At 38.3% G+C, this 14,258-nt stretch overlaps 2 protein-coding genes across 8 annotated transcripts in view; one reads left to right on the top strand and one right to left on the bottom strand.

The window, feature by feature from the left end:
- Positions 1-14,258, top strand: part of TRIM37 (tripartite motif containing 37) — a 187,149-nt gene that overhangs the window by 137,508 nt on the left and 35,383 nt on the right. Inside the window, exon 26 of one of the 7 annotated variants that reach the window (XM_072646854.1) lies at positions 1,205-1,369. The exons of the other annotated variants lie outside the window; for them this stretch is intronic. Coding sequence (XP_072502955.1) covers positions 1,205-1,283 — 79 coding nt within the window. The 3' untranslated portion in view covers positions 1,284-1,369. Of the gene's footprint in view, positions 1-1,204; positions 1,370-14,258 lie in introns of those variants that run through there. 7 annotated transcript variants of the gene reach the window in all.
- PPM1E (protein phosphatase, Mg2+/Mn2+ dependent 1E) overlaps positions 4,519-14,258 on the bottom strand; it is a 187,370-nt gene continuing 177,630 nt past the window's right edge. Inside the window, exons 5-7 of the mRNA XM_072646858.1 lie at positions 12,845-12,988; positions 12,470-12,563; positions 4,519-6,472 (exon numbers count right to left, since the gene is read on the bottom strand). Of these exons, the coding sequence (XP_072502959.1) occupies positions 5,403-6,472; positions 12,470-12,563; positions 12,845-12,988 (1,308 nt within the window). The 3' untranslated portion in view covers positions 4,519-5,402. The remainder of the gene's footprint in view (positions 6,473-12,469; positions 12,564-12,844; positions 12,989-14,258) is intronic.

The following is a 14,258-nucleotide window of genomic DNA, read 5'->3' as shown; positions in this document are numbered from 1 at the left end:
TAACCTTCGACTTCTGATCTTGGAGTGTAAACTTAAAACAACCCAATCCTAGCATTTGTAAAGTGGCAATGAGTCAGTAGATTTTGTCATTTACCAGTCTTAGATGAGTTGTATAACGTAAATGTTATGCTGTGTCATCCATGTCCAAAGATGATGCCGCTGATGATGGTTCTGGATATTTCTGACTATAGTGACTAGTGAACCTTTTTTCTGTCTTGACAATGGAAAGGCTATCTTTTGACTACAGCTATAATCAGTGGCTGATTGCAGTTTCACCTCTGCCCTGTACGTGGCCATTCCTTAGCTCAGATAGCAACCTGCCTGCCTGTAAAGTTGATTTGTTCTATCTCCTTACCCAAATACTGCATTTTATCCCCATTAAAGTAAACATTAAAGTTTTTATTTTATTTTTCTTAAGATGAACTCTATCTGGCTTAACATATCCTCATAATCTTCATGTTAATTCAGAAGAACTGAGAAAATTATTTTTAACTATGTTGATGTGTGTGATATTTCCAATAGATGAAAACAGATCCTTGGGAAAAGAGGGGACAAAAGCCATATACAGCAGTGATCTCTTGTATTTCCTAGGGGAAGCACCTAAAATATCATCATGTTATGTGATATATAACTGTACCATTTCAAGTTTAGGACTAGAGAAAGAGAATTAACAGCAAGGCAGGACCAAATGTGCTTTGGCTCAGCTTCTCAAATTGAGTAGGTAAAGAACTCATCCTGTTTAGCTGTGGGACAGGAGCTTTTTGGGGGTGCAGAGAAGTTTTTTCTCATGTTCATTTGCATGGAACAGCAAGAACAGCTTGTTTTTTATGTTATCTTTATTCATTATGGCTTTCAAAGACAATGGATGGCACATCTGAGTAAAGAAAAAATGGCATATTAAGTTGGCTTCCCAAATGGCCCTGTTTTCTGTGTTAGAGATATTTTACTGTTCTCAGCAGTAGGAACTGAACCTTCCTTGGAATAAAAACACAAGGGAGAAGTTATTTTAAATTGCTGTGTTTTATTAAGATACTGGCAAAATTTCAACATAGTCCTTACTGAATGAACAGCTTTAATAAATAAAATATGAATGACTTAATACATGATTACAACTGAACTCACAAGTGAGCTGTAGAGCAAGTTTGCAAATTGAAAAGTTAAACTTCATAAGAAAATCATTTGCTTCAACTGATTCACTCCACAGAGAATTCATTGCAGAGAAATGTCATGAACAAGAGAATACAGCATGTCTGTCACCAAAGAGCACCCAGTGTAAGAGTTGACAATAACACATCTGTGGATATCTTAACACAAAACGTCAAAAGTTTTATTATGAGGATTTCTTTATCAAGGACGACAGCTGTGTCAACCAGGGTTCTCTATCCTGTCTCATGTCTTCTAATTAGTAAGTAAGGTTAATAATCTTACAAATGGAAGGTAAATGCAGCTATAGGAAAACATGGAAATAGTGCCTGGTCCCTTTTAAACTAACGTTTCCTTTTCTCTGGATGATCAGTTGCATTGCTGGGCAGCTCTAGGATTGTGTTGTTTTGCTACTAGCTCTGAAAAAGAATGTTAACTTTTACACAAGTCAAAGAACAAAAGGAGTATGTTTATCCTTCCAACTGGTTTATAGGCACACAAGGGGAGAAAACTATTTTTCTTCCTGGTGCAGTTAGGATCCAAAGAAAGATTTCCCTAAATCATAGGTACGAACAAAGCTGTAGTATCCCCTTTCTTGGCCTTGCCTAGGTGAGTGCTGAATGAATGAACAAATTGGGTTAAAGACAACTGGCAATTTTGGTCAGTCTTCCTCATGGATCCTCAGCAGACCTTTGCTGGGGGAGGAAGTATGTGAACCACAGCAGTTATCTCTGTTAACACTGAACTTCTCTGCATCATGTTTATCTCACTGACACACAGTGTTCCAACAATGGAGTGGAAGCTTATGAAAATGCAGTGTTGACAATATACCACTAGAAATGTGGTCAGAGTTAAACTCAGCTTTGACATTGTCCTTGGAAAAGGTCTGTTGCGTTTCAGGATACCCTGGCTAACTGAATCTGTATTGATCAATGGCAGTTAATAACTTTTTTGTTTCATTACTTTCAAGGACAATGGATGGCACTTCTAGGTAAAGAAAAGATATTTACACGTGTGAGTTTCCACCCACCTTTTTAGTGCAAATCTAAATGGGAATAACAGCACCAGGGTTTGGGGCTGTAATGTTACCAAACTTCAGATATTCCTCAAAACAGCGCATCTAGAATTCAAAACAAATGAGACCATTAAATTGGGGATTGAATCCCTTTGAAACTCACAGTGAAGAGCTTATGAGGAGTTTTCAGTAACTTCAGGCTAGGGGCCTGGAGTCTGTTTCCCAAACAAACATCGTTTTTATTTAAAAAAAAAAAAAACACAAAAAAAAAAACCGCCTTTTTTTTTTTTTTTTTTAAACTACCTCGTATTCTTTATAAAGCCTTTTTGGCCAGTAAACTGAAACTGATGCAAACTATGTTAAATTGCAAAAGGGATACTGCAGCTCTTTAAGGATTGGTTGTACAAATTTCACCACCACCAAAATTACATGATGAGTAAAAATACAAAACACATAATTCACAGACTAAACTTCAGCATTAACAGTTAATAAATATATTCTATAGATACTTTTATATCTGTCTAGTATTTTTACACTGTCACCAAATACACCGTCATTAACTATGTGATACAAAAACGTTTAGATACCATTAGAGGGATTCTTATTGCTTACGTCAGCAAGCAGCAAATAAGGGCACAGGAGTGTGAACCAAAGAGAACTACTTTCTATCACCAGTGGCATGAAGATAAAACACTGCATCTCACAAAGCGCTGCTTTTTGTCTAGAGTGTAGAATCAAGAGCAGCATAAATCAGACCAGTGACCACTACTTTAATATGTATTATAGAATTTTAAAGGACTTACCTTACAAATGGTTCCTAACTACTCTAAATATGCATGTGGTGAAAACATGAACACTTGCTATTTTTTACAGTATTGGTTTATACCTTGATCACACTGGAACTACTGCTGATTTAATTTCTAAAGGGTTAGTAATATGAGAAATGATTACTTAGACCTAGAAAAACCAGACCCTTAGCAGATGTGAGTACTCATTCCAATGCCAAGTCAATCTTGCTGCACACTAGGAAGAAGTTGTATCATGTGTTCCTCTCCTCTCCCCCCCAACCCAATAAGCTTAACCTAGTTACTCTTTTTAAGTACTCTTATTTAAAGGGATTAGGATCTTAAATTTTAGAGACCTTCAGACTATCTACTTCAAGCTTACTGTCCAGTTTGAGAAGAAAATGGAAAGGGTAAAGAGAATCCCACTGCTGCCGCCTCCAGTTTAAGTTTCCTGAAACAGTTTGATTTGAAACAATAAGATGTTAACAATGACATCTGAAGCTTCAGAACTCAACAGATCGGAGGTCTTCTGATGTCAACATGAGAACTTTTACCTTGAAGAATGATTAAAGGACTCCTGTGCCTCACTCAGAGACCTATTTACTCATTGTTTTCCTGCCCTACCGTCTTTCATAGATCTATTAAGAAGGAATAAATCCAAAATCAATAAGATGCAAGCCTTATGTCTACTTAAGAATCCAAATATTTAGAAAATAAAATCTGTACACTTAACAACATGCTCATGTTAATCCACTCATAGCCTCACTGGTACTGTTAAAATACTAGAGTCAACTTTTTCTGTATTATCTGTGGTATATATTTAAATTTGTACCTTCCATTATATGCTCAGGAAGTAGAAATGTAAACTAATTTTAATATGCAAACACATAATTAGGAAGGCAAAATTTGCAACTACAACCATTTCAATAGCCCACAGAAATGATTCCTAGAATCCCTACATCTTAACTTGGTCACCACTATTGATTATTTTGATGATAAATGATTAATCATCAAGAGCTAACTATATAACACTAAACAATGGGTCATTAGATATGAATGCCTATACCTTTGTTGGTAAACATAATTTTTCTATTTGATTCATTACTATTTCCTTTAATCATCCTGAGGTTATTATACCAACTTGTAAATATATAAACCCACTAATAACCAGGACCTTTACAAAAACACAAACTTGAACCATTTCAAGATTGATGTGAACTGACTAAGAAATCTCCAGTCCTCACCTCTGCATGGTCTGAGCTGTCACTTAATTTGTAGCCATGCAGTTCCTGTCTAATCATTCTCCTTCATCGCTGCTTGGCATCAGGCTCATTTTAAGCTGTTTTTAGTCTGTCACCAGTTAGCTAGAGAAAAAGTTCCTAATGCTTCAGCTTCTTGGGTGGGTGTGTGGGCTACATGCTTTTTCATTCTCTTAACACTTTCATTTTATAGGAACAAATGCCTTTGCAGTCTATAAACTGAAACATTTGAACAAGTAGCATAAATTATTAGATTGGGGTAATGTAATATTTTGAATATTTAAGCTTGCCTGTCAATTCATTATTAATTGGCATATTTTTACCCTGATAACATCTTGATAAAACTAATTCCTTTTGACTCCTGAGATGAAGGTCCAATGAAAAAGGAGTTCATTAACATCATAGATTAAAATCAGTTGACAAAGTGATCATAAAAGCTTGGGGGAAAAAAGCACCAAAAAAAGATTCTGAAAAAGCCCTACAGGAAAAAGATTTTTTAAACTATGAAAGAGTTTTCACGTTCAGCTTTTATGCCTGACTGTACTTCAGTCTGAGTCTGAGAAGGGGAGACTACACTAGACTCCCACTTCCTGTGTGCCCCATTAAAATCCATATGGCTTTTAATCTTTTACCTACAGAGTGGATATTTTCCTAACGTTCTTTCCCTGGGAAGCTATTAATAAAAAAAAATAAAACCCAGAAATGAACCCAGGCTTTGGGGAACATTTTCTGTGCTAAATTTGACAGTTCTAAACTAGGTTCTCTTCATATATATGTAAAAAAAATGTGTGTATATGTGTGTGTCCATATATATATCTGTATATATGGACACACTCATATACACACACATATATTGCTCCGCAGACATTTCAGCCAGATCAAAACTGTTTTCTGACTGCATCTAATCAAATGAACCAACTAAGCCAGCTTCCACTAGTGACACAAGGAGGTGTGTGTGTTAGAGGTGTGGGTGCACACATGGATCATGGTGTAGTTTAGGGAGGAGAATCACTAGTATTTTTAAGATTGAAACACTTTTTAAAATTTCCTAGAGATTATTTACATACAAGAATTGAGCCTTTCCTAAATTTGTAACATGATATACTTCATGTTTCTGAAATGCCCACCTTGTTTTCTATACTGATGATACTGTTTTATTGGGGGGGGGGGAGGTATCTAACCTACTTTAAAGAAAAATTGTTACATTTTACTGCTCCAGGGAATGTCTGCATATGGTATACAATTACTGTTTCTAAGCATCCCCATCAGAATCTCACTGTACTTTTTGCAAGCATTTTGTCTCCATGGCAGAGAACTTCTTACCAACCTCCTATTTCTATTCCCACTTCGAATAAGTGAAGACAGGCAAGTTGTGCCTGCTTTGTGGGAAGGCTCGTGAGCAAAGAGAAACGTATGAAACTTTGGTTTGAGCCTGAATCCATGCTGTCTCTTTGCATAATAGTTGCGTAAATGAGAGAAACTAGAAACTCTCTTTCCCAGGGGTTCATTTTCCTGTTCATTTTGCAACCCAGAAAAGACTGGAGACAAGCTCTGCATTCTGTATATGTGCTGCCCTGTTGAACCCAAATTAAGATAAGCAGGGTATTCTCCAGCATCATGCTGTTCATGTACTGAAGATCGGATTGATTCTTTCTCCATTATTATATCATTAACAAGATTTGCTTTCTTTGGTACTGTAAGACCAAACATTTCAACTGGTGACCAAAATTTGGCACTCTGAGGTTTGCTTGCTTCTATTTTTGTGAGATCTAGGTAGCCTGCATCTTCAAGCACATTGATTTGGGACCCTGTGCTCAAGCTAGTTCTATCAGTGAATGAATCCACTCGCCCATCATAGCCTAGATCTGCGGGTGCTGAACACTGGTGCTGAGGCCAGGGGCGTTTGCTTTCTCCATGATTTTCCTTATCATCCCCGCCATCTTCTTGACCTCCTTGAAAAGAGTTCTCTGTCCAATCAGATTCCTCACTAACATTTATAGCTTTGTTCATATCCCTTAGGAATACCACAATGACAGTGATATTGTCACTTGACCCAGCATCACGAGCTGATGCTACCAATTTGTGGGCAACCATGCTGCTGTCTCCATTATTTTCCTTCAGATGGTCAGCCACAACCTTCACTGCCTCATCAGGGTTCACGGTATCATAGAAGCCATCACAAGCTAAAATGAGGTAGTCTTCAGACCCGTCCAAAACAGTGGAGGCAGAGTCTGCATCCCCACAGATATATGGCTTATGCTCAGCATCTCCTGTGGGAAATTAAAAAGCAGATACAGAGTGGTAAGGTTTTAGTTTGGCCTGATGTAGCAACAGGGAGTTAACTTGGGCCACACTAAGTGACTCTACAATAATATGATATGACTATATAGACAAAGAGACTTCCAAAACACCCTCATGGTATTTTATTACATTGATCTATAAAACAGATGCCTGTCACCACCCATGTACCACAACACCCAGACCATTGTGACGCCATACTTCTTTTTAACTTAACTCTCATCCGTAGGCCACTGCTAATGATTTTGGGCTACACTGAGCGTAACAAATAGCATCCAATAAACATAAGACACTGGGAGGAGATATGGGCTGCTAACAGTTACCGAATTTTAAAACTAGAAGGAACTCTAGTCCAATTCCCTAATTTTATAGGTGGGGGAACTGACCCAGAGAGGTGAAGGTACTTATTTAACTGCCTAACTACCTTCTTATCTCCAATTTTAGTGGTTCCCTATTACCTCCAGGATCACTATCAAGTCCTTTGTTTGGCATTTAACATTTCACAATTTGACCTCTCCCTACCTTTTCTTAACACTCCTTCGTATATGCTATCATCCAGCCATCCTGGCTGACCTCTTTCTTGTACCCAACAATCTCTTACCTCTCCTTCCCTTGCCTGGAATGATCTCTCTCCTAATCTCCATCTCTTAGAATTCTTGACTTTCTTCAAGACTCAGCTCAAATATCAGCTTCTATCTCCCAGTTGCCCCAGCTGCAAATGTGTAGCTAGCTCCCTTTCAGTGGGAATAAATTCCCTGAAGTGAATCCCTTGAAAATTTTGCATGTATTTGAATTCAGTCTGTTTGAAATTATAATTATGTATAATATGATCATTGGTTCCAGCCCAATGAAAATATTCAGTGTGAATTTCACACTGAGTGGGGACTTAATTGTCCCTATTTATGTGTATGTTGTCTCCCCCATTGGAATGTAAGTTCCTTTCACATAAATAAGGGCTTAATAAATGCTCATGGAAAGACTGACTTAAGACTTTACAAGTTAGTGGTAGAATCGGAATTAGAACCCAGGTCTCACAGTCCTGTGGTTTTGAAGACTTGAGAGTACTTTAAGATAGAGGAAGGCAAAACATGTCTCTTGCTCATAAAAGCCTTAACGTCAGTGATAAGCCACATCATGAACTCCATTCATCTAATGTCATAAAACCTGAGAGGGACACCATGTGTAGGAATTCCTTCAGATATCCATCTCTGCCATCTTACCTTCATTTAAACATTTCCACTGGCAAGGAACTCATCCTTTTGCATTACTGGACAGTTCTCATTCTTAAATTCTTGATCATACCATGCTAAAATCTGCTTTTCCATAATTTCCACCCATTGTTTATAGTTCTTTCTTCTGAAGCCAGATAGGCATTAGGTTTTGGATTGGGGAATCCACAAATTAGCCATTGATTTGTGCCCATAGGGTTTTTCCTCCTAAGGTTAGAGGTGAGTTATTTCTGCTGTTTCTCATATGGCATGGTTTCAAACCCCATGGTGATTCTGGCCACCGTATATACATTCTCTAGTTTGCCAGTGTCTCTTTTTATAATCTCAAAATTGGATGAGATCTCAGAGGCCATCTAATTCATCTTAGACTTGATTGAGAATCCTTTCAATAACACTCCTAACAAATAGTCTACCTCTTAAAATGGAGCCTAAATCTTCCTCCGTACAACTTCTATCCATTGCATGTACTTCTGCTGTGTAGAATCAAGAAAACAAGTCTATTTCCTCTTCCGTGGGACAGCCAGTGAAATGATTGTAACTATTGTTCCCCTTTTCTTCAGGCTAAACATCTTTATTCTCTTTGGCTAAGCACTGTATGACCTGATCTCAAGACTTTTCACCACTATAGTCCCTCTCCACGTTTTAATGCTTGTGTCAGAACTTAACATTATGCAGTCACAGTAACACTGGATAATATTACGTCTCTCATTCAGGACTGTGCCTCTTAGTGCAGCCTGAGATCATATTACCTTTTTTGATTTCCATATTGCATTAATGATTCCCTTTCAGCTTGCAATCCACTGAAACTTCCAAATATTTATTATATGAACTTCTAACTACCTGTGCCTTCTCTGTCTTCTACTCTTGAAGTGAATTTTTATTTTCTTAAAGCATAGCACTCAACTAAACACGATACTTGCATTGGGCACTATATCTTCTTATCAGGGCAGAATAAAACATGACTGTTGCCTCTCTGGCCCTAGACACTATATAACTATTACTGAGGACTAAAATCTCAATGACATTTTCAGCAGTCACTTTATACTGCTAATTCATAATAAAGTCGAGTAAAATCCCTAAGACTTTTTTTTTCACATGAATCACTGTTAAGTTACCTCCCCTATCTTTTTGCACTTGTTTTCCTTTAATATAAGTTGCAAGACTTTATGTCTATCCCTATTGAAATTTATCTTGTTAGATCAGACCCATTGTTCTACCCTATCAAGATATATTTTTGGATCTCAAGCCTGTTACCTGCTTTATTAACTAGCCTATCCATCTTTGGATCATTAATGAATTTAATAATGCTCTTCTGTCTACATAGAAATCATTGGTTTGCTGCTTCTCCATGATTCATTTGATTGTTCTTCAAGGCTTGTCCTACGCTAATTCCCTCAAACAGCTTATTGATCCATCCATGGTCTTGGTGACCACCTGTGTTGTGTCCATGACTGCCAAATTTGTTCCCAGCCTTGATTTCTCATACCTTTGACAGTTTCATGACCGTATTGCACAGAACATGTCTACCTGGCTATTTTAACGCTTAAAGTTCATAACATCTAGCACAATGTGCTTTATATACCATAGATGTCCTAAAAAAATTTGTTGAATGATTAGAATCCTCCTATGCATTATTAAAGTAGAAAGAACTTTAGTCTGACCCCATGCTTTCACTATACCATTCTATCCTATAATAAAATCAAAGTCGTTTAAGATCATTACCACATATATTCTGACACTCTAAATCCCTCTGAATTCTGCAACTACTAGTTATACCCTCACATCCTCAACTGTTGGACACTTAAGTCACTCATGCCATCTTTACTCTGAAGTCACTGACACATCCTGTTTCTTCTGTCCTAACGTTTCTCAAAATCAGCCTTTTTATTCATTCCTACAAGCCTGGCCAGATGCCCTCGCTGTGGCACGGCGGACTGAATGCTGGGCCTGCCCTCAGGAAGACTTGAGTTCAAATGTGACCTCGAGATACTTACTAGCTGTGTGACCCTGGGCAAGTCATTTAACGTCTGTTCATCTTAGTTTCTTCATGGAGATAATGACAGTACCTACCTTGTTGTGAGGATCAAATGCGATAACACCTGGCACATAGAATGCTACGTTAGCTCTTATAGCTGTATCATCATCATCATCATTATCTGGCCTCTCCTTCCAATTAGTACTGCTGCATCCAGCAGCCCAAATCCCCTATTCTGAAGACATTACTTCACTTTTCAGAAGGCTACGGTAGCTCCCAGCTTGTCTCTTTACAATCATTAAAACTCCCAGTCATGAACCCATTCATCAGCCCCTACCATACCTGACGGTATTGTTATGATCATCATTATCATCTGCTGAACTCCAGCTCTAAAAATACATGTGATCTGACTCACAGTTCCCAAATTCTCACTTAATGTTTCAGTTAAAGGGTTACTGCAACTGTTACTTTGGAATGAGGCATGAAAAGATCTGTTCCTGGTAGACACTGCCAAGAGTCTGGCTTTTCACCTGCTCTTGTGTGGGGTGTGGCACATTCTTGACATTTCGCCCCCAAACTTGGTAGGAGGGCATGAATCCATTTCATGATAGAAGTAGCATTAACGTTTTATCTTCAAAGTACCCCCTTCATCTACCATGGAAACTCAACATGCCCTCGTCAACCTCCTACGTCTGAAGGGCTCATAAAGGCTCATAATATAAATATCTAATATACCATAGAAATTATAATAAAATACCATGGGAACTCAACATGCCCTCATCAACCTCTTATGTCTGAAGGGCTCATAAGGAGGAAACAATAAACATAAAAGAATTGCATTTATGAAGATACAAATTATGTATCTTATGTTGTAAGTGGAAAGCTTTTTTTTCTCTGATCTAGAAAAACCTTAGTAATCATGTATCATTCACTTAAGACTGAGGACAAATATGTTTCTAGCTTCCTTTTTGACTTTACTCCTTTCCGTTTTCTTTTTGGTCGAGCAAGTATCAAAGATTCCTATGTTTAACATATCTGAATGTGATTCATAGGACTTCTGCTACTTTGGGAGTCAAATAGATTTAATACAGAATACATACTAGAAATGAGATTTTTTCCTTTGGGCTTCTTATTCTGAAATCCTTTACTAACTATAGTTATAAAGAAATGTATTTCCTCTCTCTTACTTACTGCTCCCCATATTTGGGCCCCTCAACAGCTTGTTAACACCTCAGAAAGAGTAGGCGAGAGAGAGGTGAAGCTCAGAGAATCCTGTTAGCTCCTGTTAACAGCCTTAGAATGGGAGAAGGTTAAAATTAATGAGTGAAATTAATTCAGAAGATATATATGAATTTTATTCATCCCATCATTTGTCACCACAACCTTGCAAGTGAGTAGAGATCACATATACTCAGCTGAAAGAAAATCAAGACAAGTAGAATTCTTTTTAAAGTAAAAATTGTAAAGTCATATTATAAATAAAAAAAATAGATACTAGAGAACATTATAGACTATTGTCAGAGTCCTTGCTGTGGCATGGATAAGCAAGAGTTTGGCCACACAGTATTAGCCAACTTTCCTAAAGTGAGAAGCCTGAAATTATGGGTTCAGTGCCCGAAGTGAGTGCATATGGTCTCCAGGGGAGCCAGGACTGCATACAACCTGGTTCTCCCCTTTCACAGCCTTTTGTTATGCCAGCAAACTCAGCTGCCTCCTCCCATGGGCCTTATGATTTAGGGGGAGACAGTTCCATTTAACTTACCTTTTTTTCTCCCAAGAGGCTCAGAGGGTTCACTGTGGTAGGAAACTAAAAAGTTTTCTAAAAATTAGCCCCAAGATTATCCAGCAAGTTGCATAATAAACAGAGGTAGAAAGAATTTTCCACCCCAAACCAGTGCTTTCTGACAGTTACCACTTGTTTCCATTTTTATTAAAGCTGTTCATGATCTAGTGATGGCTTCAGATGGCAAACCAGACCTCAAAGTGCAAGAGTCACTGTTGGTCAGGTTTGCCTGCTAGTTCCAAAGTCAATTTAGAGAGCTGGAAAACTGTGACATTTTACCCTTCATGATCTGTACCTGTGTGTTTCAGTTTTAGTCCTGAAGCTTCAAGCCACAAAAGACTGAAATGCTATTGGAATTCTTTCTTGTTTTCCCTATGACAGATAATTCTAACGTACTCTATAAAAAAATATTTTTGTTAACATTTATTTTCATTCCCTGAGGACAATAATTGTAGTCTCTTAGAAAATAGTAGAATAAAAATAAATAGGAAAATCTTAAGGCAAACCAGGGGTTGCTTAGCTGAACTGCCATAGGTAAGTCTGCATGAGGTAAAAGATGTGGTCTCTGGCCCTATGCCACCATCCCGTGCGTCAGGGAAACCTGTGACTGTGCATCAGATGAAAGTAGAATGAGATGAAATGAAGGGGCAGTGTGATTTCAAGCAGCAGCTCTCCTTAATATGAGTCACAGGCTGCTCTCAATAAAGAAGACAGCGGATCTGTAGGCCCTGCGTGCTTAGGTTTTCTTTTTTCATTTTGATAACGGAATTTAAACATAAGCCTCCACAGACAAAACGATATGAATCGGTAATTAAAAGTAAGAGAGACATCCCTTAATTGCTGTTTAAATGGTAGCATGAGTTCTTTCATAATGGGAATTGTATTGTCTCCAGTTTCTCTGTTTTATGTTAGGGAACGCGTAGGGGGGCAAGTGAGGACGGGGGTACACTGGAGAGCCTTAATGAGTTAAATCATTTCTTACCAATAGCTCTTGAGACAGACAGACTTCCATTCACTCGCCAGGCACCAAACCAGACCACGCAGCCTCCAAGGGCCTCAATTCGTTGCTTCTCATCCTAAATCACAGTGTAGCACATAAGATGAAAACAGAAAATGTAATGTCAGCAGGCTCTTCAGAAACGATAAGAATGAGAACAGGAGATGTCATTCAGTTGCCATCAGGCATACATGACCTATAGCCATTTCCTGGAAAGATTCTTTTCCTTTTTCCAGGGACTTTATGGGGCTGGTTGCTGGGGAAATAATGATAATTATTATAATAAAACATAATAGTATGAATACTTAGCTGGAAAACAGAACTTGGATTATGGCCCAAAGAAAGATGCTCTCTGCTCACCTCTCTATCCGGTTTATGTGGCTTCATTAATTCTACAGCTTGGCCCTTCCTCACAAGCATGACCTGGGAGTCGCCCAGCCAGGCTACATGGAGCATGTTGCCTCGGATAAATGTCACCACACCTGTGGTCCCACAGCGTAAGCTCTGAAAATGGTTAATGCAAAGCCAGTATAAACGAAGATCCAGAGGCACTGAATTCTTATTGAAAAGTACATTTACATTCCTATCAAGCAGGGAATAGGTGAACTGTTCATAATACTTTATATTTGTATATCGTGCTTTTAAAAATTATTTTCATGTATTATCACACCTGATCCTCATAAGAACTCTTGTCCAATGTCATATGATTAATACTAGATCCAGAACCAAGTTCTGCCACCTCCCGGGGCAGGGCTTTTCCCTACTGTGTCATGTATCTCACAGGTCCTGCAGAAGCATTATTTGGTCAGGGACAAAACACAGCCTCAGGTCCTATCGTTTGTAAAACTATGATTTCTAGCATTTCACTTGAAGGGGGAAATGGAGCCAAAGTTTTGATACCTCTAGATGAAATATGTGAAAGTGCCCAATAATTTTTATATTCCCTAGAGTACTATGGTTTATTCTCAGCATAAAGCATGTTCTGAGACATACACAACTACAATGAAACTTAAATAAAATGTTTTCTAGAGGCCTAGGTTTTGGTAATATTACATGTGAGGAAACTTTCCCTTTCAATTACTATTGTTTTTGGAATTTGGAGCCCTAGGAGGAGAAGCAAGGTTTTCTGATTTCCATGTGTCTTAAAAGTGCTGATGCTACTAGCAGCCCAACATGACAGATCCATTTGTCTTCAGTGAACCAGGTATCACAATTTTCTATCACTCTGAATTCGACCCAGTGAACTACAGGTGAATAAATGCACATCTGTCTTCCCCCTTCCAATGTCCCCTCCCCATCACCCATCTATTACATGGGAAAAATTTGTTTGTTATAAATCCTCGCCCACCAATAGAATGTCTTCCCACACAGAACATTGAGATAGTTCAGCCCCGTTAGTACAAATTATAAAGACGTTTCACCGCATATGCTCTGGAGAGAACAGGAGGCTGGGCTGTTTCACAACAGGAATAGCTACTTTTTTTCACAGCAGTTAACAGCACACGGAAGCACGAGAGGGAACTTGCTGTGCAAGATCTAAGTGATTTAAGTTAGTAGCAAGCTAGCTTGGGGAGACTGAGGCACACTGGAACTTCAGACAAAATAAGTAAGCATGGATACAGTCAACATTGTTAGTGTATTCTTGAAGAAATAGAAGAAGGCTATCGGGGAGAGAAAAGACCTAAAGGCACTCTTGATTTCAGGGATGGGGTTATCTCTAGATCATTTGTCAGGGTACCATGTTCCGCACTCAAAGCAGAGGGAGAATTACCAT

This window comes from Notamacropus eugenii, chromosome 2 (genome assembly GCF_028372415.1).
Source record: "Notamacropus eugenii isolate mMacEug1 chromosome 2, mMacEug1.pri_v2, whole genome shotgun sequence".
In the NCBI taxonomy this organism is placed as follows: Eukaryota; Metazoa; Chordata; class Mammalia; order Diprotodontia; family Macropodidae; genus Notamacropus; species Notamacropus eugenii.
The sequence above is the reverse complement of the archived record's forward strand: the minus strand, read 5'-3'. Positions and strand labels throughout refer to the sequence as shown.